The 27,411-nt window shown below is 32.4% G+C and overlaps 1 protein-coding gene across 1 annotated transcript in view; it reads right to left on the bottom strand.

Moving 5' to 3' along the window:
- LOC134706028 (E3 ubiquitin-protein ligase rnf213-alpha-like) overlaps nucleotides 1-23,768 on the bottom strand; it is a 70,995-nt gene extending 47,227 nt beyond the window's left edge. Inside the window, exons 1-5 of the mRNA XM_063564737.1 lie at nucleotides 23,328-23,768; nucleotides 19,958-20,105; nucleotides 14,193-14,413; nucleotides 4,279-4,431; nucleotides 2,501-2,656 (exon numbers count right to left, since the gene is read on the bottom strand). Coding sequence (XP_063420807.1) covers nucleotides 2,501-2,656; nucleotides 4,279-4,431; nucleotides 14,193-14,413; nucleotides 19,958-20,105; nucleotides 23,328-23,768 — 1,119 coding nt within the window. The remainder of the gene's footprint in view (nucleotides 1-2,500; nucleotides 2,657-4,278; nucleotides 4,432-14,192; nucleotides 14,414-19,957; nucleotides 20,106-23,327) is intronic.
- Nucleotides 23,769-27,411: the final 3,643 nt, after the last annotated feature.

Raw genomic sequence — 27,411 nt, 5'->3', positions numbered from 1 at the left:
ATATCTATATGAAGTTAAAAAAAGTTCAGAACAATAGGTCAGTCATTCTATCGAATAATCAAGTGGGACAAGACCAATATAAGGTCATTATATTTCCTGATTAAAATTAGACCATAATTTACTTAAACCTGTTATTCGTTTGATAGTTATCAAGTGTTGTCGCAAATCAGGGGTTTTACATTTTAAAGTTTCATCTTCGATATTTAAAGACAGTTTATAAAACTGAAATACCAGAATTTGGTATTTCAATTTAAATTCGAAAGTTAATTAATCGTTGTAATACAGGCGCATGGAGTTTCATTACAGGAACTTTCTTTACACTTATTTTAAAACACGCAAGATTGAACATCTGTGTGTAGGATTTGCAGATCTTATCGATCAACATTGTACTGGAATCCTTGTGTGACCTTCATGTACGAATATTCGTTTTACGTGTTACAAGTACACGGGTAGTATATCGCATATCCGAAAGCGTTTAGTACAATGATTTCGGTTATGACAAAATTGGCAAATAATATAAACATTCAAATATTTTGTTAAAGTAACTAATGACAACAAACTCAAGCTGGTAAGTATCTTTGTTTATAGCTAATATATATTGGTATAAACAATAAATTTGTATCATGTAGTTTCACACACGGCAGAATAATGCATGTGTATGTGATTCGTTGTTTAATGCATAAAGCAAAGTGGTTTGCTTATTGTCTGCTTTATCAAATACTTTGTTATGATATCACACTGCCGTCAATTATACAAAAAAACCAGCCACTACTGCACAAATTGAGATAACAGAACATTTGTTGTCATGGTTTGGTTTATTTCATGTTGAACTTGGTTCAGTTATGAGTTTCTCATCGTGAATAATCAAACGATCAACGATCAAAACAGACATTATACAAATACTTTAATAGTCTTTGTTTTAGTTTCACTATCACCGCACTAGTATATATATTTGTTTATGGGCCAGCTGATGGACGCCTCCGGGTCGGGAATTTCTCGCTGCATTGAAGACCTTTTGGTGACCTTCTGCTGTTGTCTGTTCTATGGTCGGGTTTTTGTCTCTTTGACACAAACAAGGTAAGTCATCCGATCTGCTGCTAAATGCACTGTTCATTGAAGCTATGAAGGACTTAGGAATCACCAAAATATCATTCTTCATAGATGTTTTGGTACAAAGACAAGTTACGAACAGTTAAATTGTTCAATGTACGATTTGCCTATTGAACCATATAAAATTGGTTTGAAATGCTTTTTTTCTTAGTAAGTTATTAAAAATGTGAAACTTCGTTAAATAACAAGCCTTTTTTTTAACAAACTATCACTATTGAGCTGAAACATGTATAAATCAGTTGAATCTAAACCATGACGAATTTCTAGACACTTAACCAAACCAATTTATAGCTAAACCAAACCATAGCAATTTCGATAGTTTGCTTTTTCTGCGTTAGTTTCTTCAAAACAACAATTTGAATGTTTATATCGTTTCACTACCACTGCAGTTTAAAACATCTTATTTCCTTTTAATTTGCTCGTTTGAATAGAACTAAGACAATCGTTCGGGGAAGATACTTAACACAATCATGTACATCTTAACCAAACTATGACAAACTCACTGTACTAAACGTATCTCGATATGACAAGGTTACTATCCCAAGGTTACTATCCGTTATGTACATTTATTCCTCTGTCTTGCTCTCTTAATGTCAGTTCGTGACCGTTTACATCTATGCATTCCGTTTACTCTTTTATATTACCAAATATTCCTATCTTCTATAGAAAAACAGCCACGTGAATTATAATGGTTTTAGGGGAGAATAAAAAATAATTCTCATTCTATGTTAATTATAATAGTTAAATTTGTTACAAACTGTTAGTCGTGCAACAGGAGCAACATGATGAAATTTATAAAAGACCAGTTTGATCTGATCAAAAGAATGAGCAAAACAAAAACGGTTATGTACTGTCAGTCCTCGAACTATTTTCATACTTATTTGTCTTGTCGAAGTATATACAATATCTAGTGAGTTTGTGTTAAGACTGTTCAGTAGTTTTTATTTACATGTTCACTTCAGTATAATACTGAATTGTCTAAAACCGATTTAGTAGTAATGAAGTAAGTGCACGCGATTTGCCTTAAAAAGATATCGAGATTATCGTCATTGTTGTCTAAACACGACTTAATAATTTATTAGTCAAACTTTGCAGAGGTGTTTAGATCAGAATGACCGCTTCAAATCAAAATTGAAATATTAATGATACACAATGGTATTCTGTTTCTGAAAGACACCATAAATTACCAAATTAGACAAGTATAAATCTTTTTATTTTCCTTGTCAAATTTTAAAAGTATTGCATACTCTCATCTAAAAAAAAACCACGAAAACTCTTATACATACATGCATTCTGGCTTTAAGAGTCAATGAATCAATTCCCAAAGAATGTAAACAATATTTTCTTACAACCACTACAGGGTATAGTGATAAATAAAACAAGACATTACCTCCAAAAATCTCTCGGTATCCTGCTTGTTTCTGTTTGTATCTGCTACTACCAACATCAGTCGGGATTGTAGATCATGCAAATGTTTATAAGAATAAAAATGCCTCTTTTCTAGTACTCCTTGGTCATCAATAAATTTTATTGTCAACACATCATCCTATTCAAATTATTATCATAAAATAAGCACAATAATTGATAGCCGTATTTTTATTTTTTTATTGTTTGGTATAACTAACTACAACACTGAGACTTTTTAATCAATGTCACAAATATTCTTACATATCAGAATATAATGAGGGCGTATCAACATCTTGTTTAAACAAAATGACTATACAGCTATTTACATTGATTGTAGTTGTTACATTCATACTCAGGACCTACTTGTAAACATTTGTTTGAAATCTGAATATGAATTAGTTCGACATAAGATAGACTTATTATGTGCAACACCTCCTGAATGTTGTACATTTTCTTAAGAGACAAAGCTGTTGCGAAGGGAAATTGTTTATGATGCACTGCGACGGTATGAAAATTAAATTTAAACAGCACACTATAAATGTCATGCGCGTTTATGGTACTTGTTCAGTAACTAACTGTGATCCTCTTTTTTTTTCTTTTTTTTTTATCAAATAAGGCTGACTCCATACAAACATTTAGAAGAACAGAAAGAAGCGAGTATAAGAGGAACAGAGATTACGACTTAAAACAAATGCAGGACACAAATTTTCATCTTAGCCTCCCCCTCCCCCTTTCCATAAAAAAAACAACCGCAATGGTAGCTCACTTATCCTGCGTTTGTTATTGCGTAATCAGTAGATCTGGGATCGATCGCGTGGTTGGGGGTTGGAGCCTTGGTTTTTCGACGATTCATTTATTTAAATGGGGACATGTATTTGGAACCCCACTTTGTTCTGGGTATAAGTAACGCAAATCATTAAAAGGGCTTTTATAACTGCTAGAAAAGCAATTAACATTTAAATGACATGTAGTTTGCAAGTCTAAATATCATATAAAGTTAGTTAAACCAGGTTTATAGATATGAACAAATTTAATTTGAGACCAGTGTACATTACATAAAACTAATTGTAAACATGTTTACTGTACATGGCGTTTAGTGTGAACACGACCTTACACACAGACACATTGTGTGAATTAACAAATTTGTGATGACGTCAATCAAAATTACGGAAACTTATCTTTAATCTTTGCTCCACAAACTTTATGGGAGCAGTTTTTGCGTAAGGTGCACGCTCCTGTGTATGAAGTCTGCATGGTGCGAATAGTAATCAAAGGTACAAGGATTATAATTTAATAAGCCAAACGCGCGTTTATTCTACATAAGCCTCATTAATGACGCTCAAATCAAAAGAATTTACATACACCATCATAATGTATTAACTGAGATATATAAATACCATACGAATGAACAGTATGTTACTGCTAAAAGAAGTAGCAAATTGACAGTTAGGAAGCTGAAATCCTCCCGTTTGTCATATATTTCAATGTGAAGTCGTCAATCTGCGTCAATAGTGAGGAAATTATTAAGCAGTCTTTTTTTAATCCGTTGAAACCTTCATTGTATGTTCATTTGTGATGTATAAGAGATGTAAATACTGGCTGGAATATGGATTGTTTAGTGATAGGATAACATTCCGCAACGCGCATTCGTTTTGTCTTTTAGTAGGTTCGGAATGAGAACTTCATTAACCCAAAAACAAATTGTTCCTCATAAATATTATACAATATCAAAATAGACCTGTTGATGAAAACAGAACTTACCAACTGCCTCTGTTCAGATGAGTCAATAACAGCACCAACTATGTATATTCCATTGGTATTGATCGCCTTAGCCTGCGCTAATGAAGTCATCTCAATAGAACCACGTAACTCATCAACCTGTTTAAACCATTCGAGATAACGTCCAGTGTCTGTCTAAAATAGAAAATAATATAAAGGATAAATATATAAAAACAACAATAGTATTTAACAGAACAAATTTGAATAACAAAATAACTGAACTCCGAGGAAAATTAAAAAAAGAAGGTCCCTTATCAAATGGCAAAATATAAAGCACAAACACATAAAACGAATGAACACTAATTGTCATATTCCTGACTAAGCACAAGCTTATTTATATGCAAAAAAATGGTGGGTTGTAATCTGGATTCATAGCGCTAAACTTCTAGATTGTACGGCAATCACATCTAACTCCAATATATTGACAGTGATGCGTGAACATATTAACAAATAGGTGGGATTATAATATCTTCATAAGAAAAATATCCGATATCATCTATTAAACGGATATTCCATAACGTTTAACAAGCTCGTGATCGTAAAATTTACAGAGTGATGATTTCAATTTCAAAATACGGAACTCTTGGTTTAAAAATGAAAAGGTCACAATTAGGAAGCTAGCATCATCTCGTTTGTCGTAAATATTTGTTTGTCAACCGACCCTCAAAATCATTTTCTAGATTAAAGTCATAATCAAATGGCAAAACCTAAAGCTCCAACACATTAAACGACTGGATAAAAAAAATCATATTCCTAACTTGTTACAGGCATTTTCTAATGTAAAAAAAAAGGACAAGAAAAAACAAACAATGCAACATACATAAAAACCAAATATTCGATAACAACACATATTCCTGATTTGGTATAGGAAATTTTAAGAACAAAAATGGTGGATTAAATCTTGATCTATGGCTAAGTAAACCTCCGTGCTTTAAGGAAATGATAAATATACAGCTAAAATAACTACTCTGATCAGAATAAAAATATCCTTTATACAAACCTTTTCCTCAGATGTCTTAACTATTTGTTAACCCAACGTCTTGAATTGCAAACAGTTATCAAAGTACCAGGATTTTAATTTAATAAGCCAGACAAGCGTTTCGTCTACATAAGACTCATCAGTGAAGCTCAGATAAAAAAAAAGGTTTTAAAGCCAAACAAATACAAAGTTGAAAAGCATTGAGGACACAAAATTCCAAAACGTTGTGCCAAATACGGCTACAGTAATTTATTCCTGGGATAAGAAAATCCGGATTTTTTTCCTAAAATTAACAGTTTTGTAACAGGAAATTTATAAAATGACCAATGCTTGCACCTGTCCTAAGTCAGGAATCTGATGTACAGTAGTTGTCGTTTGTTTATGTAATATATACGTGTTTCTCGTTGCTCGTTTTTTTATAAAGATTAGACCGTTGGTTTTCCCGTTTGAATGGTTTTACACTAGTAATTTTGGGGCCCTTTTTAGCTTGTTGTTAGGTTTGAGCCAGGCTCCGTGTTGAAGGCCGCACATTGACCTATAATGGTTTACTTTTTTTTTAAATTGTTATTTAGATTGAGAGTTGTCTCATTGGCATTCACAAAAGTACCAAATGTCGAAGAAAATTCAAAACGGGGAGTCCCTAATCAAAGGGTAAATTCAAAACCTCAGACATATTAAACAAAAGAATAACAGCTGTCATATTCTGGCTTGGTAAAGTCATTTTCTAACGTAGAAATTGGTTGAATAACATAAAAAAAAATGTGGTATGATTGCCAATAGGACAACTATCCACAAAAGACCAAAATGACACAAACATTAACAACTATAGGTCATCGTACGGCTTTTAACAATGAGCAAAGCTATTTAAGGCCCCGATAAGACAATGTGAAACAATTCAAACGAAAAAACTAACGGCCTTATTTATGTAAAAAAAATGAACCAAAAACAAATATGTAACACATAGACAAACGACAACCACTGAATTACAGGCTCCTTACTTGGGACAGGCACATACATAAATAATGTGGCGGGGTTAAACATGTTAGCGGGATCCCAACCCTCCCCCTAACCTGGGACAGTGGAATAACAGCACAACATAAGAACGAACTATAAAAAATCAGGCTTGAAAAAGGCTCAACTCATCAGATGGACAAAAAAGACAAGTGGACGTGGCCGGGTACTTATACATCCCGACACAAAAAGACACAATGAACAGATCTGAGAATACTCGCAGTTATCTGAAAGCTAGTTCAAAGCCACTAACAACTAATAAAAAATCATGCATCTAAACTAAACCTGGTTTTAAAGCTAGCTAAACCTCTCACTTGTAGGGAATTCGCTTAAATTTCTTTAATATTGACAACAATGTGTGGACACAAAAAAAGAGAGGCATAATATGTAGAAATGTCAAAAAGGGGGTTCAGCTGTCAACACTGTCTCTTAATCTTAATCAATATGAAAACAAACAAATGAAACAAATAATCACAAAAAGGCGTATAGACAAAGGCCGTTAGCAAAATAAAAAAAAAGAGATAAAAAAAAACATGTGACCCTATCACAATAACACGATGAAGGAATATATAAGTACAGAGTTACATCATATGTAACAAATAAACACTGAGGCCGTGTTTACATTGACCTAAATTCGGTGTTGTGTTAGTTTAACTCACATGTAAACTAAACACAATTGCGTTCCCATTGATAAAACTCAATGTTTACATGTAGTTTAAATCATGTTTTATCTACACGCAGTCGATAGTCAATTTAGGCCTTGTGTAGGTTAAGTGTACACAAAACTAGGCATTTAGGACATTAGTTTCACCGTATATATATTTAAGGAGGAAACTTTTTTTGAGTAAAATTGATATTTATGATAATTATTAGTAAAGTTCTTTACAGAAATTGTTGTCTAAATTTTACAGATTTTCTTTTGTTAAAAAACAATTAATGACCTTTATTAAATCCTGATCAAGACTAAAAGCAGCATCATTGCCGAACCCATAATTGACAGCAACCAATTGAATCGGGGGGGGGGGGGTCTATAACACTTGAGTATAAAACATAAAGGCAAGGGGTGGGTGTGGTGAGCTATGGATTTTGTTTTAGAAACAAAAAATGTTTCCAGGTTTTGGCCCTGAAAAAAATAATTTGTTTGTTTCAACCTCAGCTGCCACTATATATAATGCTAAAATTGATTTCGACTTGTCACCAAAACTTGTACTGAAAAAAAATAATTGCCCACGCATCCTACCCGCTCCCTCTTCCCCTCCCCAAAAAATGAAAAATAGTTGCTGTCTAATTTATTTAAAAAGGTCTTCCCGAATCGACTTGACGTACACAGCAATATTCGCCACTGGTCTTTACTCAAACAACGATTCACGCATAAATGCATGACTAAAAAATGTGAGGTAAATGATATGTTTTTCTAGTATCTCAGATCCGTTAAATAACATTTAAAATAAATAAAAAAAACGTTACCCTATTCTTTTACCAAATACTCTTTGGAGAAGAAATGCCATTTGAAACAAACAGAAAAGATAAAAATGTAGTGATCCCTAATATCTCAATCCTTTTTTTCGGCTGTAAGCACGCTGCTGCAGCTAACGTTTTCTAATGCGTAATCGAGACATCTCTAGTATATTTAAACTACTGCAAATTATAATAATGGCTTTCATAAAGTAGCAACCACTTAACCTTAAAAAAGGGGGAGGGTTATTTTTTTTTTATCTTAGTCAGATTTTTTTTCGCGCGTACGTTTTTATTCCTTTTTTTTCGATGCTGGTGATCAAATACTTTTTTTCAATATTTAACACTATAATGTATGGGGAAACTCTTGATTCAGAATATTTTTTTCTTATCTGTATGAACATTTTTTTTTCCCATTGGGGATCGGAATATTTTCATTTCCACCCCTCACCCCCTTCTGAAGTCAAATGATTGTTCCCTTACCGCTAGAAAAATTGTCCAAAAATTTTGAATTCAGTTCTACGTAATGAACATTTAAATGACATATAGTTTACAAGTGGGAACAAATCTTATGTACTGGTAGCTAAACAAGGTGTATAGATTTGAACAAATGTATTGTGAAACCAGTGTACACTACACTAAATTGATTGTAAACATGTTTACTCTACACGGCGTTTTGTGTGAACACAGCCTGACACGCATAAGGACAAAGCACAGAAGAAAAATGAAAGACACAAATACAATATGTTAATCATACAATAAAAAAATTACAGTATATCTATAAGAACAGAGTCAGGTCAAAGGGAAATAACCAAAACAAAATAAAAAAGTAAAAGTGCTATAACAATATTCATTTATGTATTTTTCAGTCCTAATTAGGTCTATTGTTTTTCTTCTGATTATTAGGTCTTTCCACTTTTCTGTGGAAAGACCTATTGTTTTTCTTCTGATTTTTTTTTTCCCGCCTAATTTTGTTCTTGCGATAAACATTTGTTTTGCAATATGTCGCTTAGATATTTGGTATATGATTTCCAGTTTACGCGCTTTTGAAATTTACCCTGCGTAACAGAATACTTTTCTTTGTAGGAGTTATCTCCCCAAACACTGTTTTCCTTATTTTTTTTTATTTTTTTTTAAACATATTTATTTATAGTGGATTGGGAAACAAGTTTTGCAACTTATATTAATCCCTTTCCACTTTGCGGGTGCGAGTGCTGCCTTGTAGCGGCATTAGCCTACTCTACTGTTTTCCTTGTGTGCACTTCTCCTTGGCAACCGTAAAAGATACGACAAATTTATTTTATAAAATTGCTCGTTATATCCTTGGCATGAATTGTCCAATTTTGATCGAAGCAATATAAACGCTCCTTATGAGAGTTACTTCCCCTAATGCATTTGATATAAGTGATATGCATTTCCAACTGGTAAACCATAAGTGATAGAGACCTAGGATCTTTTAATTTGAGGTCCTTGGTCCAAAAAAATGAAAATTAGGTCAAGGTCAAAGGTCAAGGTCATATTCTAATTTTTGAATTTGGCTCATTTCCACTCATTTCCAGAAACCGTATAAGATATCAACAAATTATTTTTCTAAATTGTTTGTTGCAACAAGTCGTAACACATCAATTTTGATTGCAAGGGTACGTTGAACGTAAAAGGGAGTTTTCTCCCCTTTGGTATTTGAAAATACACGTATGGTGATATAACTCATTAACTAAACATAAGTAAGACCTATGGTCTTTCGATTTGAGGTTCTTGGTTAATGACCTTAAAATTGATCTCAAGGTCATAGATTAATTTGACGTTCTAGATTTTGACCTTTGCTTTTACCTCATGTGTATACATGATAAAGCCATGAGACTTTTGGCAAACGGTATCAAACCATTTAACCTTGAAAAAAAACAGGAAGTGACCTTATGTTAACCGGAAGTAGCTTTTTGTTGTACTTTATTAATATAAAAGTATATAGAACAAGATATTTTTGGAATCAGTGTCAAGTAAATAGTCAAATATTATCGGAAATAGCGTTTTTGAAACCGGAAGTAAGAAATTACATGTATCTCCCTTTTCTAAAAAAAATATTGTTTAGAAACCATATATTTTTGGAATTAGCGTACAATAAGCTATCATTTGACGATTGAAATGACATTTTAATTGGTTTTTAATTTTTTAATTTTTTTTTTTCTTCCGCCTAATTTTGTTCTTGCAATAAACATTTGTTTCGCAATATGTTGCTTAGACATTTGGTATATGATATCGAACAGTTTATGCGCTTTTGAAATTCACCCTGCGTAGCCGAATACTTTTCTTTGTAGGAGTTATCTCCCCAAACACTGTTTTCCTTGTGTGCACTACTCCTTCGCAACCGTAAAAGATTACGACAAATTTATTTTATAAAATTGCTTGTTATATCCTTCGCATGATTTGTCCTATTTTGACCGAAGCAATATGAACGCTCCATATGAGAGTTATTTCCCCTTATGCATTTGATATAAGTGATATGCATTTCTTACTGGTAAACCATAAGTGATAGAGACCTAGGGTCTTATGATTTAGAATCCTTGGTCCAAAAAAATGAAAATTAGGTCAAGGTCAAAGGTCAAGGTCAAATTCTAAATTTCATTTTGGCTTACTTTTACTCTTTTTCATTAACTTTATAAGATTTTGACAAATTATTTTTACTAAATTGTTAGTTGCAACATGTCGTGACTTATAAATTTTGATTGGAAGGGTGCGTAGACAATAAATGGGAGTCTTTGACCCTCTTATATCTAGAATTATGCGTAAAGTGATATTACTCATGAACCATATATAATACAGACCTAAGGTCTTTTGATTTGGGATCCTTGGTTTATGACATTGAAATTGAGGTCAAGGTTATAGATTAAATGGACGTTCTAGATTTTGACCTTTGCTTGAAATTCATATTTATACATCATTAAGCAATAGGACCTGACATTTTTAACTGAATTTTAATGTTTTCATATCAAGATATATCCTTATTGGTGGAAAGACCTTCAATTGTTCTTTGAACAATTGGTTTTTAATTCTTCTTGCATTTGTTTTTAAGATGATGCTTTGTTCCAAGTCATAAATATGACACTTGTAATCAAAAAGTCCGATTCTATGTACGTTTATTTTTGTAGAAGTTCAGTGGCTTTTTTTTGTTCTGTTGCTTTTATGTCATATGAAAAAGAAGATGTGGTATTATTACCAATGAGACAACTATCCGCTAATGACCAAAATGACACAGACATTAACAGTTACAGGTCACCGTACGGCCTTCGACAATGAACAAAGCCCATACCGAATAGTCAGCTATAAAAGGCCCCGATAAGACAATATAAAACAATTCAAACGAGAAAACTAACGGCCTTATTTAGGTAAAAAAAATATAACGAAATACAAATATGTAACACATAAACAAATGACAACCACTGAATTTACAGGCTCCTGACTTGGGACAGGCACATTCATAAATAATGTGGCGGGGTTAAACATATTAACGGGATATAGTTTAGTGATTTGGTTTCGTTATGTGAACCGGATTTGCTTTTACTTCAGCGACTTGTGACAATTGAAGAGCTGTATACTACTGTTGCTGTTATTCTGAACATGTTCAAAATGCTTTACAAATGTTCGACATCTATATAAAAGTGTACTTGTGCAATTTGGAAATAACTCTTGCACATATTCTATGAGACATTACATATAAGCTGTGTGTTTTTAAATCAGCACAAAAATCGTTTCACCGGATCTCACCTGCTGTAAATGGAAGTAGCTAATCACCACCCTTATGTGAACGACAAAAATGTAGAAACCATGTGATTTTGCAAGCAGCGAAATAAAGCTATCTCCCGATACTGGAAATGATTTTTTCGTAATCAAAAGTAGCACATAATCTCAAATATTTAGAACAAAAGTATTAAGAACAATAGCATACAAGAATTAAAAACCAATTGTTCAGAGAACAATTGAAGGTCTTTCCATCAAAACAATGTATTTTGATATGAAAGTTGTGAAACTAAGTTTTGAATGTCATTTCAATCGTCAAATGATAGCTTCCAGTACGCTGATTCCAAAAATATATGGTTTCCATACATTTTTTTTCTAAATAAGGGAGATACTTTGTTACAACCGGTTTGAAAAATGTTACTTACGATTATATTTGAATATTTACTTGACACTGATTCCAAAATATATCTGGTTCTATATACTTTTATATTAATAAAGTACAAAAAATAGCTACTCCCGGTTTACAAAAGGTCACTTCCGGTTGTTTTTTTTCAAGGTTAAATGGTTTGATACCTTTTTCCAAAGGTTTTATAGCTTTATCATGTATACATATAAAATAAAAGCAAAGGTCAAAATCTAGAACGTCAAATTAAGCTATGACCTTGAGATCAATTTCAAGGTCATAAACTAAGGACCTCAAATCAAAAGACCATAGGTCTTAATTATATTTGGTTAATGAGTTATATCACCAAACGCGTATTTTTAAATACAAGAGGGGAGAAAACTCCCTTTTACGTTCAACGTATCCTTGCAATAAAAATGTATGTGTTACGACTTGTCGCAACTAACAATTTAGTAAAAATAATTTGTTGATATCTTATACGGTCTTTGGATAAAAGTGAAAATAAGCCAAATTCAAATATAGGAATATGACCTTGACCTTTGACCTTGACCAAATTTTCCTTTTTTTTGGACCAAGGACCTCAAATCAAAAGATCATAGGTCTCTATCACTTATGGTTTATAAGATAGAAATGCATATCACTTATATCAGATGCATAAGGGGAAATAATTCTCATATTGAGCGGTCATATTGCTTTGGTCAAAATAAGACAAATCATGCGAAGGATATGACGAGCAATTTTGTAAAATAAATTTGTCGTTATCTTTTATGGTTGCGAAGGAGTTGTGAACACAAGGAAGACAGTGTTTGGGGAGATAACTCCTACAAAGAAATGTTTTCGGTTACACAGGGTAAATTTCAAAAGCGCATAAACTGTTCGATATCATATACCAAATATCAAGGCAACATATTGCGAAACAAATGTTTATCGCAAGAACAAAATTAGGCGGAAGAAAAAAAATAATCAGAAGAAAAACAATAGGTCTTTCCACAGAAAAGTGGAAAGACCTAATTAAGATAAATTTTAAAATGTTTTGATTTGAATGATATTTGAAATCGATGTTGAAGGGCGAATTGGTACCGTTGGCTATATTTCGATAAGATATTTATGTATTTTGTATCCTATAGTTTATGCTCTTTTGGAGCCGAATAATCTCTATTTGATTTTTGTTCAAAATAAGGTCAATCTGTCTTTTATAAAGAGATGGTTGACAAATTATCTTGAGAAATACCTACCGAAATTTATTTCAGCTGTAATTCAAGAGGGAAATACCTAAAAACTATGTACTGCAAACATCAACATACAATGATCTGTTTTTGAAAACACAGTAAATCGCCTACTGAAACTCTGAAGTAGCTTGTTATTCCCTTATTTTTAATGAAACGTATAAAGATCCCATTTAGTTGCATAATCAGTGGAAAATAAGCTATTTCATGCGAACAGAAATAATACTTGTTTTTTATCGGGAAGAGACAATTTAGTGCAGATCAAATGATACCGTTAATGTTATTACTACCATTGGGTCGATGCCTCTGCTGGTGAACTGTTTGTTCCCGAGGATATCACCAGCCCAGTAGCCAGTACTCTGGTACTGGCATGAAAATACGGATTTTTTTGTGTTATTAAATTTGCTGTTACAAAATGTTAAAAATTATTATAAATTAAGGAACGTATCTTCCCCCATGGAAAGATCTGATTTCTTTCACGGATTTGGCTATACTTTTCGGAACTTTTTGATCATAGCTCTTCATCTTTTATATAAACTTTGAATTTTACATATTTTGGTCACGGGCTTCACTGAAGAGACATGTATTGTCGAAATGCGCATCTGGTGCAGAAAAAGTTAGAAATGTAATGTTGGAAGACCTTCAATTTTTAACTAAACAATTGATTTATATTTGATACTATTAGTATAGGCAATGTATTTATTTTCACACGAAGGAAAGATATTACTTTATTTCTTCTGATTATTACTCTCATTATTATAAGGTATTTTAACTTCTCCTGGAGATACCTTTTGCTTTTCTGATTCGTTTTTTTTCGCCGCCAGAGATGTTTTTCGTTTAAAGACATAATACTAGTTGTTGATTTTTGGGCAATGAGTTCGTAAAGTTCTGGGAATTTATTAAGCATTGTTATATGAGTTTTGTCCCCGTTTCCCGTTTTTCTTGTTATCTGTATTTCAAAAATTAGTTCTAGCTTAGTATATTGACACAGAGCAAATGCATCACAGCAATAAAATATCCCCAAAAATATAAAATATATATTTTCAAATATATTAATATAATTTGAAAAGGTACAAACTATACTTACCAATTGTAAAGCTAAATACGGATTATTGTCAAGAGATCTCCATACTTCATGGCAAAGTTCTATAAAATTAAGAAAGCTGCAGTTTTTATTCAACTTGAATATCAGATCTTCGTACCCAACAGCTGCAGAGTGTAAGCATGTCACTTTTGATATATCCATCGGATCATCTCCACTAGCAATATAAGCCAGATCTACGAACGTTTTAAGTTGTTTCAAGCTACCTTAAATAAAAATAAAAACATGAAAGTTGATGTGGCTGACTTTCAAGTACATGTTCGAACCGTCGAAATGTTTCAATCAAACAATTCTAAATGAAAACGACCAAAAGCGTTCACCTTATATGTCTTTTAATGTTCCATGAAATGTAAGCTACTGTTTTTTTACTATTCGTAATTTTCATTTTTTGCAAGGGTTTGTTTTTACTGGCTATATTGTTTTCGTAAGAGTCCTAGGTATCTTTGTAAAGCTAAAAACAAACAAAAAACTAACGCTAAACCATGAAGTGATAGAAAATTGACAACATATAAGAACTATGCCTGTATTGGTGATTTTGAATCTGTTTAAAGTGTTTATTTTTCTACACTATATACCACATTGCTTCACATTTTCATTGAGAAAATATTCCAACACCTAATTTAACTCTTTTATGTCATTTTTAGTAGCAATAAACAAAAAACTATGTCGATTGGACATTTGAATTTTTAAAAGATAACAGTTGTTTTCTCTTTGGAGATTCCGCATATCGTTAGGTTATCGGAATTCCAAAGGGAACTAACTGTGCACCACTTATATTGGACCTGTTTTTGCATTGCTTTGAGTTCCAATTTATGATAAAAATCAGCAAAGACCCATCGAAACAACATTTTATACATAAATTTAATAGCACTTTGGATGATATAATGGCTCTCAAAAATGACTACTTTAGCATGTATAATAAAGAAATTTATGCTTGTTGAACTAAGCTTAATACTAACAATGACCACTGCCCGTTCTTTGATCTTGATATATATGATAAAAGTTATTCGTTCCTTTGTCACCATATCATGATGTTTATATATCTCAATTTGTACGATTTACTCGTGTATGTAATAATGTTTTAGATTTTAACAAGAGAAATTTATTGACAATTATTACACCAGGGTTTTTGATATCACAAACTAAAACATTTACTAAATTTTATCATCGGTATAAGGACATCATACGTAAATATAGCTCAATACGCAGACTTCTTATACGTTCAGGTATTTCACGTTCAATTTTAATTTTATGGAAATATTCTTTATATAAAGCACAAATATGTCAGTATTCACCTCAGATGCTAACAAAACCTTTACTTAAGAAGAGATCCAGTTACGATACTGTTGTCAGCTCATTAAATATTGCCTATATTTGTTATTCTCATAGGATTTTTTATTGCTTAGTCCACTTCTGTGTGTGTTACATTTTAAAGTTATTTCGTTGTTCTCCTCTTAAATTAAATGCGTTTCCCTCAATTTTAGTTTGTTTCCTCGACTTTGTTTTTTGTCCATGGATTTATGAGTTTTAAACAGCGGTATACTACTGTTGCCTTTATTTGGCGTTATGATCATGATGATTAATTCACGTATAGGGTCTTTGCATCATACCTAAGCACATTTACCTAAAAACCAGTTGTTGTCATGACACGAGTTATGTTCTTCTCATATATGTTATGATGGTATAATACTAAACCCCTAACGTGAAGGATTGTGCCTGATAGTCATACGATGAAGACATAATCTTTCAATCAGTTTAATTGAAGTCTGGATCTGGCATGTAAGTTAACTGCTAGTAGTCTGTTGTTATTTATGTATTACTGTCAGTTGGTTATTTTCTTTGGTTAAATCTTTCGACATCAGACTCGGATTTCTCTTGAACTGAATTTTAATGTGCGTATTGTCGTGCGTTTTCTTTTCTACATTGGCTAGAGGTATAGGGGAGGGTTGAGATCTCATAAACATGTTTAACCCTGCCGCATGTTTGCGCCTCTCCCAAGTCAGGAGCCTCTGTCCTTTGTTAGTCTTGTATTTTTTTGATTTTAGTTTCTTGTGTACATCTTTGAGTTTAGTATGGCGTTCATTATCACTGAACTACTATATATTTGTATAGGGGCCACTTGAAGGACGCCTCCGGGTGCGGGAATTTCTCGATGCATTGAAGACTTATTGGTGACCGTCTCCTTTTTAGCTCACCTGGCCCAAAGGGCCAAGTGAGCTTTTCTCATCACTTGGCGTCCGGCGTCCGTCGTCGTCGTCCGTCGTCGTCCTGCGTTAACTTTTACAAAAATCTTCTCCTCTGAAACTACTAGGCCAAATTTAACCAAACTTGGCCACAATCATCATTGGGGTATCTAGTTTAAAAATTGTGTCCGGTGACCCCGCCAACTAACCAAGATGGCCGCCATGGCTATAAATAGAACATAGGTGTAAAATGCAGTTTTTGGCTTATAACTCAAAAACCAAAGCATTTAGGGCAAATCTGACTTGGGGTAATATTGTTAATCAAGTTAAGATCTATCTGCCCTGAAATTTTCAGATGAATCTGACATTCCGTTGTTAGGTTGCTGCCCCTGAATTGGTAATTTTAAGGAAATTTTGTTGTTTTTGGTTATTATCTTGAATATTATTTCAGATAGAGATGAACTGTAAAAAGCAATAATGTTCAGCAAAGTAAGATCTACAAATAAGTCAACATGACCAAAATGATCAGTTGACCACTTTAGGAGTTATTGCCCTTTATAGTCAATTTTTAACCATTTTTCGTAAATCTTAGTAATCTTTTAGAAAAATCTTCTCCTCTGAAACTGCTGGGCAAAATTATTTGAAACTTGGCCACAATCATCATTGGGGTATCTAGTTTAAAAATTGTGTCAGGTGACCCCGCCAACTAACCAAAATGACCGCCATGGCTATAAATAGAACATAGGGGTAAAATGCAGTTTTTGGCTTATAACTCAAAAACCAAAGCATTTAGAGCAAATCTGACATGGGTAAAATTGTTAATCAGGTGAAGATCTATCTGCCCCTGAATTGGTAATTTTAAGGAAATTTTGCTGTTTTTGGTTATTATATTGAAAATTATTATAGATATAGGTAAACTGTAAACAGCAATAATGTTCAGCAAGGTCAGATTTACAAATAAGTCAACATGACCAAAATGGTCAGTTGACCTCTTTAGGAGTTATTGCCCTTTAAAGTCAATTTTTAACCATTTTTCGTAAATTTTATATATCTTTTACTAAAATCTTCTTCTCTGAAACTGCTGTGCCAAATTGATCCAAACTTGGCCACAATCATCTTTGGGGTTTCTTGTTTAAAAAATGTGTCCGGTGACCTTGCCATCAAATCAAGATGGTAGCCACGTCTAAAAATAGAACATAGGGGTAAAATGCAGTTTTTGGCTTATAACTCAAAAACCGAAAATCTGACATGAAGTAAAATTGTTAATCAGGTCAAGATCTATCTGCCCTGAAATTTTCAGATGAATTGGACAACCTGTTTTTGGGTTGCGGCCCCTGAATTGGTAATTTTAAGGAAATTTTGCAGTTTTTGGTTATTATCTTGAATATTATTATAGATATAGGTAAACTGTATACAGCAATAATGTTCAGCAAAGTAAGATCTACAAATAAGTCAACATGAACGAAATGGTAAATTGACCCCTGTAGGAGTTATTGACCTTTGTAGTCAATTTTCAATCTGCTTCCTTTGTTTAATATTCACATAGACCAAGGTGAGCGACACAGGCTCTTTAGAGCCTCTAGTTCTGTTCTATGGTCGGGTTGTTTTCTCTTTCACGGATTCTCCATTCCAAGTATCAATTTTATTTGTTGATGAAACAAAAACAAAAAATCATCGATCAAATGATCGAGCTTAATGTGGTACCTAACACTACAGGGATATAACTCTGTAAAATCAGCTAAACGTTTTAATTACGTTGTGTTGTACAAGGAATACTAAGCTTCTCAATGATCAAAATTGGTGTTTGTCAAATTGCTATATAACCAGTGTAATTTTTCTTACAAAACGCTTGGTTCAAAATTTTTAAAATCTTTATATTTTTGTTAAAGTGTCAAAGTAAATACTTTTACATAATTTTATGAAAATTAAACGAGCCAAATTAAATTAAGTGAAAGTGTTGGGTACCACCTTAATAAACATTTCAAACCCTCATAGTAGATACCATTGAACATACGCAGTTTTTGATGTACACAATTTACCAACGTGAAAACGCGTTTCTACCAGGACACAAGACTGAAACAATAAAGACACAAGCAACTGACTGTTTATTAAACACTGGTTTCATCTTGGCAACCATGCTTTGGGAATCAATTGTGTTCTATTTCATAGAATTTTTGTTTATGCACAAAAAATGAGCATAGAAAACTTTTTATTTTAGCAAAGTATAAAAAAAATCCATGAAAACTTATACCTACGATCTATCTTAAATTTTTTTACGTATAAATTAACAGTAAAAATTCCTATTTAATGTCATTTTAAATGTTATTATTTCAAAAACATTAGAAAATTTTAAAATTTAAAATCAAGGTTTAAGACTAAGTAATATTTATTCAAAACAGGTAACTTAGCTAATACACTATAATCTGCACAGTAAAAAGAGTAAGGCTAAAACATATATAATACTCTCTTAAACCGATCAGCAAGTTAACAAACAAAAAGAAAATCACACAAATACTGAGATCAGAGGAAAATTAAAAACGGAGAGTCCCTAATATTACAGCGGTAATCACGTGCAGTGCATAAGGATTAAGACCAAATGCGACGACGGAATAGTGTCTCTTTCTATGCATAAAGTGAACTCACAAAAATATAAACGAAAATATTTGTTAGCTGCATGCGTTATCAATCATTTCCATTTTACATTTGGAAATACGACACGACATTGAAATAACAGATCACATGACTATACTAGTATCTACAGTTTCATGATTTTAATAACGGGTTACATGACAATAGTAATCAAAGGTACCAGGGTTTACACCAGACTACAAAAGACTCATCAGTGAGGCTTATATCAAAATGGTTAAAAAAAAATAAAAAAAATACAAAGTTGAAGATCCAAATTTTAAAAGTTGTGCCAAATACGACTTAGGTAATTAATGTCTGGTATAGGAAAATCCTTAGTTTTTCGAAAAAATCAAAGTGTGTTCAGACACCGTATCGTGAAAACCAATCCATGATGTAAACCGTACAACCTTTGTACAATGATGTAGTGTGGGCCGCATTAAACACTGGTTTCATCTTGGCAACCATGCTTTGGGAATCGAAAATAAAAGTTGTGAAAAATTAAATAGCCTATCGATGAATGACCTATATGAACAATTTCATATCTGTGTTTAATTATGAGGAAAAATGACACAAAAAGCTGACAAGTGATGTTGCGTACACTAGAGGTCAACAATACGAAGCGTTATCATATCACTTTCCTCTAAATCTAAACTTATCACACAAATGTTAACCGTGTCCACGAAAAAGTGTAAAATAGACGACGTTCATTATTTGCACCTGAATGTTTAAGTAATGCCAATAAACAATTGTTCACAATTTATAAACGTATTAGTCTGTAAGAATTATATATAAATTAGAATAATGAAATAGAGCGATTAAGGCAAGAAAAAATAAAATTGTTTTAAACAATTGAAAAAAACTAAGCTATCAAACTACAAGTAGGTTTCTTAATTCGTTTTCAAAACAAATATCTTATTTTCAATGATGAGTTTATCTTACCTCCCATTCGTGTCCGAAGCCAAGTCACTAGAGGTTTGTTTTGTAGAAACTCTCTCAAGCACAAGTACTGTTTATCGTTCCAGTTTCTAAGTATGTCACAGGCATTAAAATGTGACGCTGAAAGGTTGTCCATACTGCTTTTAGCATTCTATAAATACATGTTAGATTAATTGTATAACAAGTTCAGTTTAACGTTTCCAAATATTTTTGTTATAATGAAAGCATTAGGTTATCCGAAAAAAAATTCAACACAATTTTTCACTTATCATTAAGCATATACAACAAGCACTCATACTTCAGTTAAGATAGACTTATGGTAAACCGCCATCTTGGATTGTACTATCACAGTACACAATCGGTCTAGTTATCTGCCCAAATCTACAAATTTGATGACAGAAGTGAACTTTAATTGGTTAGGCTGTTTATCTATATGGCGAAAACTTGCTGGTGTATTGAACTATCCAAAAAGACCAAATCTGTGTGTTCAATTTGTTCATCTGAATCATTTAAGGGGAGATATCTCTTTTAGTTAAATATCCTTCTGAGACACTTATAATTTTTAGCAAGAAAACAAGTTCGGTGACACCATTTCTTTTATTTTCTTAAAGCATATTATCCAACCTTTCTTCTCAAAATTTATTTTAAAATTATATTTCATAGATTTTTGTTTATGCACAAAAATGTGTTTTCGCATGATCATTTTAAACAAATTTAGACAATTTTCCACGACTCATAGCTTGAAAAATTGCACAGTAATCTATCCGTTTTCTTATATTTTTAACATGAGCATAGAAAACGTCTTATTTTAGCAAAGTATAAAAAAAAAATCCAGGAAAACTTATACCTATGATCTATCTTAAATACTTTTACGTATGAATTAACAGTAATAATTCCTATTTAATATCATTTTTTAAATGTGTATTTATCATTTTTTCTTAGAAATATATATAACATTATTATTTCAAAAACATTCGAAAATTTTAAAATTTAAAATCCAGGTTTAAGACTAAGTAATAGTTATTCAAAACAGGTAACTTAACTAATACACTATAATCTGCACCGTAAAAAGAGTAAGGCTAAAAAATATATTATAATCTACTAAATCGATCAGCAAGTTAACAAACAAAAAGTAAAATAACAATAATACTGAGATCAGAGGAAAATTAAAAACGGAGAGTCCCTAATATTACCGCGAGAATCACGTGCAGTGCATAAGATGCAAGACTAAATGCGACGACGGAATAGTGTCTCTTACTATGCATAAAGTGAACTCACAAAAATATAAACGAAAATATTTGATAGCTGCATGCGTTATCAATCATTTCCATTTTACATTTGGAAATACGACACGACATTGAAATAATAAATCACATGACTATACTAGTATCTACAGTTTTATGATTGTAATAACGGGTTACATGACAATAGTTATCAAAGGTACCAGGATTTACGCCAGACTACGAAAGACTCATCAGTGAGGCTTATATCAAAATGGTTATAAAACCAAACAAGTACAAAGTTGAAGAGCATTGAAGATCGAAAATTTAATTAGGTAATTAATGTCTGGTATAGGAAAATCCTTAGTTTTTCGAAAAAATCAAAGTGTGTTCAGACACCGTATCGTGAAAACCAATCCATGATGTTTACCGTACAACCTTTGTACAATGATGTAGTGTGGGTATGCAATATCTGTATATACTTTGTGAGATATTGATCAAAATGTGACACCTGTCGTCTGCCGCATTACATAACAAAAACAATGATAAGCCAAATTTGGTAGGCCGCATTCGTATAAAGGAACAGAAATGCAACATATCCGTCGTCTCAAGATCGATTGCATTAATTTGTGCACAAAGGGGAATCACAAAACATACTGAACTCTGTTGGAAAATTCAAAACGGAAAGTACCTAGCATGAACATAGTCGCCAAATTCATAATTAGTTAGTGAGGGAATATCATCAACATAAGGTGAAGTGAAGTAAAAAGTAACTGGATAGTTTGATGAATCAGCAGTATATCATTGTTTTAAGGTCAGTAATATAGTTTAGCTATCAATTACAATAGTTCTGCATCTTTAAGTGCAAGTCTTTTTAATACATAGAAAAGACCTGTGTTTATCAATGATGTTTTCCTTGGTGTTAATAAAGATTACAACATTATACCGCTGTTCGAAAGTCATTTATCGGTTAAACGAAAACAAATCCGATACACAAACCAAAATGTAGGAAAATACATCAACTACAAAAGAAAAACGACTGAAACAAACGTCCAATTTGGAATTGCCATCCAGGGAAATAATTTTTCCTTTGATTACATAATCCTAAGTTCATAATCTACTTAATCCTGAGACGTGCTTTGATGGATTAAGAGTTTTCTCATTGGCACTCATATCACATCTTCTTATACATATATTATATATGAACATGCAAAACTCTGGATTCATCTTTAATATCTACCAAAAATGTACCAAAGAAACCTGAATAAAACATACAATTTATCTTTTTTGATTTGAAAAGAAATGTGTGTACGATTGGCCCGAGAACACATTTATTTTGTAGTGCATTCTCTTAGACAACAAATTTAAATAAGAAAAAAAACTGCGCTTTCTCAACTATATTTTTTTGCAGTGTTTTGCAATAGTTTTAGGACAAATTATATCAAAGTAATATAAACTACATCATCTCTAACATAAAATATGAAGAAACTTTAGGGGGGGGGGGGGGGTCTTTCGACAGTTTTCGAAAAGGTAAATTTTAATCTTATTCAGCTGGACCAAACCAATAGTTTACTTTCAAATTAACGACTCGATTTTTTCTAACAGATAAATTTCATTACCGTTCTTTTTATTGCAGACATAAATTATGAAGAAATAATGTTTGAAGGGGTATCAAAACTATTGGCAAGCACGCAATGTCCACACTAGGGACTGTATTAATATAGAATACAAATCAAATGACGATCACTTTGGTGACTGTCCTAAAAGGATAGAACGTCCAATTGTTTCTAACTTGTGTTATAATACGACAATAACTTAGTTCGTTGTACATTTAGTCATATTTATGTATAAGTTTTTTTTTATAATTTGGGACATCCGTTTTAGCCGTCTGCTTAGACACTTACTTAATTGAGATGTACATGATGTAAATATCCTTCTATCGCAACCGTGTATGACAGACTGATCAAGTCATTAACATTTATCTCTTATGATTTTTTCAGAACAAATGACCGATACTGACTGAAATTTTGCCTTTAGTGACCAGCGTGAGACATTAATTTCCACTAATTGGTGGGATGAAAATCAACTTAGCAAAAGATCGACACTGTTCAACTACAATATGGAGAAATTAATGCATTACACATTTTACCTACCAAATTGAGTATAACCTCGACAATTTCGAAGTTCCCTTGTAGATTGTAAGCGTTAGCTATTTCCTTAACAATGGATGCGCCTTTTTTGCAAATTTTAATACTCCTGTATTGTTCCAATTGATCAATTCTTTCATCTATCCAGCTTAAATCCTCGTTTGATGCAAATGGTTGGAGGTTTGCCTTTACAGTCAGTATGTCTGAATATCCAAAAATATCTTCAACTTTCTCAAAACTGATTGTGCCTAATTTTAAATTACATTGTAGATTTGACCAGTCTTCACGTGCAGGGAAGTATACACATCTTATGATATCATCTATGCATAATGGTCCATGGTTCTGCTTTACAAATAGGTCACCATGTGTATCCCAAATTTTGAGAAAAACAACTCCTTCGCAGAATTTTAACACCTCTGTTATTGTTTCTTCAAAATCAGAGTCCATATTCAGCGGAAATGGTTTTTGAACGCACTGGGTCCCCTCGGTATTTTCTAGAATGCTAATGTCTTTCAATTCCAATCTATTGTAGTCACTGTAATCATGCAGCTTCTTTTCCTCCTCGAATGGTAAACCTATTATACACGGAAATACATATGAATTCTTGACAACTTGTCTCAATTAAATAATGACTGGTAGATCATTTATCACGATAAAAAGTATGTGTAAGTGTTGTTGCAGTATATGAAATAGTGAGTGCATTTTCATGTGTTTTTACATTTCATTTTTGTACAAGTGTGTCGAACAAGATAGTATCGTTTTTAGTTTTTTATACTTTGTATGACATTTTCGTGTCAAGTAATAGTTTTACACCTAGGAATAGGTGTTTCTGGATGATAAATCCAGTCGGTCGGAGCCCAGAGTTTTATTTTTATCGAGGCACTCCGTATCCCGAGGTGTATAACTAACTTTCACCTCATGCTATGTATTGCTTGTATTTGTTAGCATTGATTATTAAATGAAAAAGAGCGGATAGCACATTTACTGACAATATCAAACCATTATTTTTTAGATCTTTCTTTTATTGAAACCCCACATGTAATCTTTCTTTTTCTATCTTCGTTCAACTTTTTACAAATGATTTAACACATGTCAAAAGTATGCTTATATGGATCACCAGGTCAAGGTTGACCGTTTCTTACCTTCTTATTACAAAATCATTACATCATTCTCCCAGTTGTCAATGTGGTCGGGGATAAGACGGATGTCATTTTGAGTCAAGCGTTGGATTTGGTAGAAAATACTAAAGATAAAGGCTATATTACAATCCAAAGTACTCATCATACCTGTTTGATTAAGGTAATCCTAATTTCATGATCCGGGAGTTAGAATCCCACCTTTTATAAACGATCAATGCCTTACAATATAGACATATGACTAGTTTAACAAAACAAATGAGAATTTAAAGAATTCTTTTTATTTAAAAGTAGATAGTTAATTTTTTTACAATTGGAATTTCCTACAATCTTGAAACAATCTGTAGTTTCGTGTGCATCTGCTATTTAAAAAAAAAACTTTTTGTATTGTTATAAATAACAGTGGACTGCGTTTTGGGGATGTATTCAGGACACCCCGCTCATGACTTCCTGTCGATTTAATCCATTCGTAAAAATAGATCTATTCAAAAGTAAAATCATCAAAATACATAACTCCGAGGACAATTAAAACGGAAAGTCCATAATCAAATGGAAAAAATCAAAAGATCAAACACATCAAACGATGGATTGCAACTGTCATATTCCTGAATTGGTACAGGCATTTCCTCATGGAGAAAATTGTGGATTGAACCTTACCCGGAAAATAATGTAACATCACTACATCAAAAACCACACTATAAAATATCAATTGACATGACTAAACTCAAATGAAAAGCATATGAACACAAGTGAACATACACTTAACCAATACATTTAGTCTATGACACAATGTCAAATACAAAATGAACTAAATTAGGGTGAATAAATACAAGGCAACAGTAGTATACAGCTGTGAACAAATAATATTGCTGTTAAAAAGAATACTGTACACAGGTAAAAGAAAATAACTTTGTGGTAAGGTAAAGCATAGGCGAGTGACATTTTCATAAAAGACGCTTAGTTTGTGACTTTTAAAAATCTCATAGGATTTTGTCTAATTCTTAGTCCGTTTCTGTTTGTGTCACATTTTAATGTTGTGTCGTTGTTCTCCTCTTATATTTAATGCGTTTCCCTCAGTTTTAGTTTGTTACCCTGATTTTGTTTTTTGTCAATGGATTTATGAGTTTTGAACATTGGTATACTACTGTTGCCTTTATTTATTCAAAAGTTCATTACTTGTTTAATACATAACGTTAGCATTGTATCATTCTGGATTTATACACTTTTACACAGTGCCCTTTTTTAATCAAATATCTGAAATCGCTTTCTCTGTTAATTTCCCTAAAGTTAACGGACCTAAACGCTTCGAAAAAGAGTCTGAATAACCATGAAGGCATTTTTTGGTACAAATATTACGCGACGTATGAAAAAAAAAAAATTCAAAAGGACCATAGAAGCTGAGTTGTCAACGTTTTTTTCTTGTTAAAAACAATATTTTATTCATGTTATTATTCTTAGTGAATTTTCAATTACAAAAGCCAGAGGTTATGAAAAATACTTCTTTCTCTATTGGATCAATATACATTTTAGTTTTGCAACTCAAATTACGGGAAAAATGTGTTAAATTTGATATTTACCCCATGAATTTGAAAGTGAGTTTTTCCGCCTTTTACATTTCCTATCGTTTTACGCATCGGTACAAATTTGTTCAGTACTTTAGAGGACGCAAAGTGTATGTGCTAAGGTGGGCCTATATGTTGACATGCTATAAATACTTTAATATTTGGGGATATCTATGCATTCAGTTGACACATTTTTAAGTCTTCGTAGATATTGAAATACAATAAATCTTCTACCTCAGGCTTATTAATAACTTAAGCCGTATTTTAAATAGGATAACGTGATTTTAAATATTCTTCGATGTTGAACTTGGTTCGAGCGTAACCGATGAGTCTTATATATTGAAGCGCGTGTCTAACGTAAACCATCGATCATATGCCTGATATCGTTCACATTGATTTGTTTTTTGTTATGGTTGTCGTTAGTTGCTTTTTATGATTTTTTATTTTGTTTGTAGTTTTGAGCATGGATCAAGCTTTTGTGTTAGAACTTTTATAGCTCTATTATACAATGTTTCCATGATTCTTGTTTTAGGCCATACAATAACCTAAAGTTGTTTACCTCAAAGCATTTAGTCTCTGGTATACAAAGATCATAGTGTCTCCTAATCATACTGATCAAAGGTACCGGGCTTATAATATGATATTTTCATGCTTCTTATTCTAAATACGGATTAACAATTTAAGAGGAGTCATGTCAGAGAGTCAAAGATGACATGACACTTCGTAGCATTCTAGACATGGAACAACTGTGTGCTGTTTACGAGTTCAAAATCAGTGGGAATTATGGTTGGCGATACACCATGTTTATTGTGCATGTTTGAGTACCCCGGTCCTGTTAAGTGGTCCTAAGACGTCATACTTTCTTCAGGATTTGATAAATTCGTTCTTGTGAAGGAAAAATATATGCATTAGGGAACTTATGCATGTACTGTAATCATTGTAAGCATCTGTTACACATAATTCTGTCAATAACAGCGAAGTATCAGGAAGTGTTCCAGTAAAGCAAAAGCTTCACAGGCTCAGTTTTTAAATGTTAATTTCTACTGTCTTATATTGTTAAAAATCACAAAATTGGAAATTGCATTATTTGTAATAAATTAGATTTATTCGTTTCTTTTAAAGAAATAAATTATTCACAGAAACTTCCTCAGAATAACAAAAATAACAATATATAGGTTTAGCTGAAACTAACCCCCGCAAATTCATATTAGTTGATAAATATCTATATATATCTAAGGTTTGAATACTGGTAAGTCATTAATGCTTGCATTTTTAACTGCAAACCCTTTGACTGCACAAATGTGAGTTAAAAATAATGCAGTCGTAATAAAAAAAAAAGTTAAGAAATTTAAAAAGTGTTTGTAAAGTATATAACCAGAAATTTCAAAATAA

This window comes from Mytilus trossulus, chromosome 2 (genome assembly GCF_036588685.1).
Source record: "Mytilus trossulus isolate FHL-02 chromosome 2, PNRI_Mtr1.1.1.hap1, whole genome shotgun sequence".
Lineage (NCBI taxonomy): Eukaryota > Metazoa > Mollusca > Bivalvia > Mytilida > Mytilidae > Mytilus > Mytilus trossulus.
Note: the sequence above shows the minus strand (reverse complement) of the source record. Positions and strands in the feature narration are given on the sequence as shown.